Source organism: Sinocyclocheilus anshuiensis, unplaced genomic scaffold, assembly GCF_001515605.1.
Source record: "Sinocyclocheilus anshuiensis isolate Anshui unplaced genomic scaffold, SAMN03320099.WGS_v1.1 scaffold1286, whole genome shotgun sequence".
In the NCBI taxonomy this organism is placed as follows: domain Eukaryota; kingdom Metazoa; phylum Chordata; class Actinopteri; order Cypriniformes; family Cyprinidae; genus Sinocyclocheilus; species Sinocyclocheilus anshuiensis.
The window spans coordinates 385,930-393,830 of NW_015554223.1; the positions used below are offsets into that span (position 1 = coordinate 385,930).

General features: G+C 42.3%; 1 protein-coding gene across 1 annotated transcript in view; it reads right to left on the reverse strand.

Moving 5' to 3' along the window:
• Positions 1–943: 943 nt before the first annotated feature.
• LOC107671192 (ETS domain-containing transcription factor ERF-like) overlaps positions 944–7,901 on the reverse strand; it is a 49,035-nt gene continuing 42,077 nt past the window's right edge. The window contains exons 3-5 of the mRNA XM_016464079.1: positions 5,518–5,633; positions 4,390–5,423; positions 944–3,318 (exon numbers count right to left, since the gene is read on the reverse strand). Coding sequence (XP_016319565.1) covers positions 2,710–3,318; positions 4,390–5,423; positions 5,518–5,633 — 1,759 coding nt within the window. The 3' untranslated portion in view covers positions 944–2,709. The remainder of the gene's footprint in view (positions 3,319–4,389; positions 5,424–5,517; positions 5,634–7,901) is intronic.

The window sequence follows — 7,901 nt, forward strand, 5'->3', positions numbered from 1 at the left end:
CATGACATGACTTGAGTTCAAATCATAAGCCCGATCCTCCCCTGAATGCCCTTCCTCCATCCTATATCTCTCCACAATAACCACCTATATTAAAGTTACAGTTTTACGTTAATTTACAAAAGTTTAAATGTTACACTAAACACACTGTCGGGTTGCTCGTGGGAAGGCAGGGGTTGGGGGAAACATTCTTAAAAGGATCTCTTACAGTATTGTATACAATGTTCTCATGACTACAATATGAGGAGAATATGTCAACAAAATAATGATAACTAATAATAATTAGGATGAACAGCAACATTGACATCAGAGAGCACATAAACAGGAGCAGTTCGGGTGAAAAACAAAACATCATTTGACTTGAAAAAGTGACATCCTGGGATAACTGATGAGAGCAGCCTAAGAGAAAACAAATAAACAAAAGTTTACAAGACCGCACTTGTCAATACTGCTCACCCCATCTCAATTTCTTTTATTTTTTTTTTTAATTTTGAGGTATGCCGGGCATGCACCCTAGTTAAAGACTTGACTAATTGATTAAGAAAGAAAGAGGAGATCTTAAACATAATCAAATCTGATTAAAGTGGGAATAAGGCAGCTAGAAAGAGTCCAAAACTTTGAGGAGGTAACCCGTTGCCAGTTCAGTTTTGTTTGATGTATTATCTTAGGTATTAGGGACACTTAAGCCATGATATAACTCCTTCCCGACACTGTAAAACCATTATATCATGGCTAGTGTCCGACTGGCCACCCTGTTGATGTCTCAAGTCCTGTGCTCAACTTCCACAGGGCTTTAGTGCACACAGGTTTGAGGTTCATGATGCAAGATTTCAAAAGAATTACAGCCTTGGGTGTGGTGTTACATACATGCACAGAGACCTGCAGCCTCTCTCAAAAACACACACACACACACACACACACACACACACACACACACACACACACACACACACACACACATACTTTGTGGCAGTAAGAACAGGATGTTGAAGAGGTGCGTGCTGGTTAAAGAACCTTATGTGCCACATCATCTGTGGTGCAAAGCTCTCGTGGTTTGTTAGAGTCTTATGTACAATTTATTCTTTCGCTCCTTGACCCTACCTTTTATTAACGTGACAAGAAAAGCAACATTTTCCTCCCTTACCCAAATAGCAACATTATCCCTGAGGTGAAGAGTCAACCTTCCCCTCAAAACGAAATCTGATACAAACCCCCTGAAATTGATATATCTGTTAATGCTATGCTTTCCGTTTATAGTATGTGCAACACATAATATATAAAGGTATATTGAGTGTATACTGTTCTTTTTTTAAGATTTTTGTTTTTCCTTGTCAGACATGCTATTAAAACAAGGCATAAGAGGCAGAGTGTGTGTATGTGTGTCTGTGTGTGTGCGCAAGAGAGCAACTTCTGGCCACATGCCTTCTACTGTCTTTCTATTCTTAAATGAGTATTTAAATTTTAGGGATTATGGATTGAAACTGCTATTTCACCTCCCCCAGTCCATAGTAAGATCTCATAGAGGTCCAAGGACTGTGGACAGTTAATCAGGACAAAGAATCAGCACTTGGTTCTAAAGGGTACATCAAGCACCAAAATAGTTAAACTTTGAGCCCCAGGCGGTCTAGTATCACTGTACAAGCTTGTGTGTTTGTGTGCGTGTGTGTGTGATGCTGGTTTGGTTCACACTTAAAGGACTGACTATACAAGTCAAGTCAAGTCAAGTCTGCTTTACTTGGGAAGCTTGTTATAAACTCCCTAATGTGTATTACTTTCAGACTGTCATTTCAAAGACTAACCAACTAAGGAACTAGCCATTTAAGAGATTTAGGAGTATGGTCTCTGAACAGCATGTTACGCCCGAGTCATTACGTCCCCAATGGAATGAAAGTGATTCAGGTATGGTCCCAGAGGAAAAAAAGAGAACGGAAGAGAGCGCGAGAGTTTTAAGGTGAGCTGGTTTGGATAGAAAAGGAAAGGAGGGAGATTTCCTGAGAACTTACACACAGCTAGATTTCCGAAACACACACAATCAAACTCGAATCAGACACTTCATACAAGGAATAAGAAAGGGGTCATGTCTGAGTGTGTGTGTGTGTGTGTGTTGAGGGATTTTGTCCCTGAGGGTTCGGACTTCTGACCAGGCTGGTTTTAGAACAGAGTCTGTTTGTGACTTTCTGTGCATTTGTATCCCACCACATCACACGCAGACTGATCACAGTCTGTTGCTGAGGAAAATAATGCTGGGCTGCTGGAGAAGAAGATCAAGTCCCTCAAACCAGACCTTTCAAACCAGTCTTTCTGACACCCATCTCTAGTTCTCTTTGTGGGATTTTGAGGGACAGCTCACAGGCACTTTGCAAAATAAAATTATCTTCTAAAAATATAAAATATTCTGTAGTGCCAAAGGTCAAAGTTCATGACTCCTGAGGGTCACTGGGGCACGTGGGTGAACTCATTCTTCATAACGGTCACAATGAGATGTACTGGAACATGTGCTGGAGAGCCCCTCATCTGAAGCTGAGGGCGGCAGGGGAACGAGGGTAGCCTGGGGAACGGGATTCGATTAAGCAAGGGTCGGTTAGTCTAAGTGTGTCAGTATTACTGTTGTCAGTAGCAGCAGTCATTGATTTAAAAAGTCACGTGTGAGTGTGGGTCCATCAGCAGTTGTAGAGTTGTGTATCAGCAGTTGTCTAAGTGTGTCGATGCGTATCAGCACTCCTTGTTCTCCAGTGACAGCTGTGCCGTGGCTCGGTGGAGCTCGGTGCTAACTCTGTGATGAGCGAGAGGAGGTGGGCTCTCTGCCTCTCCGCTCCCACTCCCACTCCCACTCCCACTCTCCTCCACCATCCCGTTCCTCTCTCTCCCCCTCTCTTCTCCTCTCACTTTCTTGTCCTCCGCCTCTTCCATGTGCTGGTCCTGATCCCAGCGCCGTTTGAACCGGAGCTTCAGTGGGATGCACTGGGAGTTGGTTTGTGGCAGCTGCATGTCCGCAGGCTCCACGGGTTCGCTCTTCACAACGGAGTTACCACGGCGACCATCACCTGAGGAAGAGGTGGGAGGGATGAAGAAGGGTGGAGGGGCGGGGGCTTTGAACACCTCTTCCTCCAAGTCCTCATCTGGGTGGAGAGCGGCATCAGTGCCATTGGGCTGTTGGTGCTTTTGGCTGTGTGGATAATGATTATGGTGATGATGATGACGGTGTTTATGGTAGTGAGAGGGGAAAACATCAAACTCTTCATCTCTTTCATCAGCTTCTTCATCACTGACGTCAGTCACTTCGACTTCCTCTTCTGATTCAATGTCAGATATGGGCTCAACCTATAGAGAGAAAGAGTGCATGTAGTGTCAAAGCAGAGTTCCTGACTAATTCCCATGAATTTTCCAGTTGCTTGTGATGACTGAAAAAATTGTTTTTGCACTACAGATCATAATTTCAAGGCAAATAAATAATTAAAACTATGCATAACTACAACTAGACTGCGTAAAATTGTATTTCTATTAGTTTTCCAGGCCTGGAAATGACACTTTTGAAATAACCTATCTTTAGTTTTTCTAGGACTGTGGGAACTCTGACTTTAGGTCTGTTAAAATTAAGCATCACAAAAGTAAAACAGTGACTATTTATAAAACCATTTTAGTCTGAATCAGATTTTTTTTTAGGTCATTCCCTAAAAAGTTTGGATAGATTAATGGAATGTTCGGCACTGTTCAATGAAGCCCTCAAAATATTTTGATAGTTAAATAATTTCTGACTTGTCAAGGAAATATTAGAGATGTATTGCTTCATTTTTAGTGTTGAACATTTGGAGTCGATGTAAACAACCATTCAGTACATTTACATACACTATAAAAGTTTTGCGTAAACATTTTAATGCTGGAATACACTTCATGAATTCTGCCCAGATTTTTGCCCTGATTTGCAGTATGGAGAATCAATGCTAGCTGCCGAAAGTCAGGGCCAGACTTTGGACAGTCAGAGTTTACAGATTTCACAGAAAATTGCGTAGTGTATCATGGGCACATACTCAGATTTTTTCATATCAAATATCAAACATGTCATCATGTTTGATATTTTGAGCCAGTTTTAAAACACTGTTTTGTTATGTTTGGAACGACTTGCAGTGTGTGATCCTCAGTTGTTTGTTGTATGATGCCCAGTTTTTCTTTGTAACCGTTTACAAAGTCAGCAAGTGTATTATGGCTAGTACTTTTTATAAGTCGCATAATGCATTCCAGCCTTTAGTCTGACTGAAATCATACCATCCAATTTTTCTCAAGCTCGACAAACAAAAAACAAGGAACATGAAACAAAAAAAAACTCTAAGTAGCAGGTAGCAAGTAGCAATTATAACTGTGCATGTGATTGTATAGATCATAATTCCTGATTACCTTAATCTTGGGCAACCCGGCGCTGTTTAGCGAGCCGGTTGAGGAGGAGTTGGACACCAGTCCTGATCCGCTGGCTGAACTGAGGTCACTCCCAAACGACAACGAGGAACCCAGACCAGATGTAGATGTGGAGGACAGCGAGGCCTGTCGACCCTGACTGTCACGCTGTTTTCGGCCCAATGGGGGAGGCTGGAGCTTGAACTTGAACGGAGAATGCTGCTGTTCCTCCCCCAGGTGATGGTGAATAGGGTGAGCGTGAGGTGGCGGGAGGATGGAGTGATGGCTGTTGAGCACCGAAGGCCTCTCGACAGGACCACGATCACAGCCCTGGGGTCCGGGCATGCCTTTGTCGGGGCGCTGAGGCTGAGGAACGATGATGTTTGGGTAATGAAAGAAGGCACGAGGGCTCAGGTGGTAATTGTAGACGCTCTGGGTGTGAGCCTGCAGGTAGCGCTGCATGTCCTCTGGGTTGAAGGAGAAGATGGAGCCAGGCATGGGCGACAGGGTAGGGGAGGGAGTGTAGGCCAGGTGAGAGCCTGGGGTCATGGAGAGTGCCGGCGAGAGAGGTGGCACCAACAGGCCTGGACCTCCCGGACCGGACAGAGGCGAGACGGTGAATGGCGAGAGAGGCTCGGGATGAACCCTGTATCCGCCAACCTCTGACACTCGATGACCTCTGTGACCGCCCGGTCCACCGTACATCCTGAACATAGCCTCGTGAGACAGACGAGGGTGAACAGCACCTCGGAAACCGCTGCCTCCTCCACCTCTCTCAGCCACTCTTTCAGTCACTCTCTCCTCTGCCACACCTCCGTTCCCATCTTCGATCTCAGAGTTGACAGAAGTTCCATCGCTGCAGTCAGAGACAGACCCACGGGCGATGCGGCGGCCGCTGAACATCCCCGGACTGCGCAATTCCTCGCTGCTGGGGGACCGCAGCACTTCAGACACCTGCATGTCTGAAGGAGTGGATGGAGGGAAACGGAAATGGGGACCTGTAGGCACTGGTGGAGCACTTTGAGGAACAGCCGCTCCTGTGGAGAGACAAACACAGGTAGAGGTCTTAATTGAGTTTTGCATTTTATTATGTAAACAAATGTATGTGATTTGTGTGTCCTCGTTTTGTACCTGCAGACCCCATATCAATGAAAGGGTAGTTGACCAGGACCAGCTTGTTGAAATTAAACTTGTAGGTGAAGCGTTTTCCTTTAGTTTTATTTAGAATTCTCTTGTTGTAATAATACCTGCAGAAAGACAAGCAGGACACATTAGCCCACTCTGAAATCAAATTTAAACCTGAAATAAGGTATTAGATTATTAAAAGTTTAAAACAAAGAAATGTTAAGATGTAAAATGAATAAGAAAAAATCCAGATTCCGCACTAATCAAATAAGTAAATGTACGATATTGATGATATATACTCTATGTACAGACAGTCATATGTTCTTGCTTCCAGTGAAGCACAAGATGCTCTTTGGATCATCTCAAATCATCATGGAGAACATGAACATCAGATTTGACACTTGTGGAGTTCATGCAGCTTGAGTGGTGCTATCGAAAAATGGGACAAATTAAATACAAAGTCATTGTCATTTAAAGGAGACAAATTATGCCCCTTTTTACAATATGTAATATAAGTCTCTGGTGTCCCCAGAATGTGTCTGTGAAGTTTCAGCTCAAAATACTCCACAGATCATTTATTGCGGGGGTGCCCAAACTCGGTCCTGGAGGGCCTGTGTCCTGCAGAGTTTAGCTCCAACTTGCCTCAACACACCTGCCTTTAAGTTTCTAGCATGCCTAGTAAGAGCTTGATTAGCTGGTTCAGGTGTATTTAATTGGGGTTGGAGCTAAATTCTTCAGGATCACCGATATATATTTAGCCAGGACTGAGTTTGGACACCCCTGATTTATTACATCATTTTGAAAATGCCTATTTTGAGTGGAAGCAGAAACACGCTGTTTTTCGTGCCTGTCTCTTCAAATGCAAATGAGGTGCTGCTCCCCGCCCCCTTTTCCAGAATACAGCTGTGCCATTACAGCTAGTACCTGCTAAAAACATCTGTTTTGATTCTGATTTTCATTTTTATCACGCTGAAATTATGCGTTTTAAACCATATTAGTTTAAACGTCTGATATATGGTTCTCTGAGCGCACACGGACAGAAAGCGGCTGTCATAGCATGCGAGTACAAAACTAAGTTCTCATTCACACACAAGTTTACGTTAAAAACACGCAAGTTACAAAAACGGTCGGTTATGTCTGTGAAGGTAAACAGCTGGGAAATAAATTGCATGTTTATTTTAGATCTGTGTGGCAGCAGCAATATACAGTAAATAAATCAATAAATCCACTGCTCTCTTGTCTCCTCTGAGGCTGGGACTCTAAATAGTGTTCTGTGCTCGTCTGTGCAGCCAAAGACAGAACAGTTAGCATGTTTTGCTTAAACTTTCGCCATGGCGTTAGAACTGGTATACCGTTGTCACTTGCGAAATCAAATGACAGCGCCGTGGATGGAAACTTACAGATTAAGGGGCGGTAATATTATAATGAGATCCCTTTGCCACGTCACCAAGGGAGCGAAATCAGATGCGCTCGTTTTTTCAGACGCTTGCAGAAAAAGGTTTACCAAAAGAAAGTTACTGGGTTAATCTTTTTCACGTTTCCTTGGTTGGTAGATGCACCTGATTATAGCACTTAAAACCTGGAAAAGTCCGATTTTCATGATATGTCACCTTTAAATGTTTAAATGTTTATTTTTTATAAATTATTTTGATGCTAAAATTTGTAAGAAAATCTGAAATAAATTAATTTAAATTCAATTAAATAATAAATGTTTATATTATATATATATATATATATATATATATATATAATTTGTATTAAATAAATCGTATAAAAAATAAATTACTTCATTTAAATTCAATTAAATAATATATAGCTACCAGTGCAGTGTACATTTTAAATTAATCCGCTTAATACATGTACATCAAGAATCCAGGAAATATTTAAATATGTTTTTGTATGTATTGTTAATATATTTTTATGTGTACATTTGTGTGATGGGAGGTATTGTCAGGACAGCTCTGGTCACTCTAGTGCCTGTTTATACAACACTACAACCCACTGATAAATTCTCCTTTCTTAATCCCGTTATATAATCCCATTCTCTCTCTCTTCCTATCTATATATTAACCTTTGTCCTTCCCCAGCTTTTTACATAACATCTCTCTATTCCTCACAAACCTCCATCCATTTATGTAACTCCAATAACACTGCATCTTTCTTTCAGACCTGCACCAGTTAGTGTCTGTGCAAATCCCTGTGACAACGATTCATCTTGTACTTTATAACCTTCCAGCCACAATTCTCTGTGAATGACATGTTTCACGGAAGATGCTGAGACTGAGCTTTTTGAATGCATAGAGGATATATTTACTCACCCTGCATGTGTGTGTGTGTGTGAGAGAGAGAGAGAGAGAGAGAGAGAGAGTGAGGGAGTGAGGTCAGAGAGT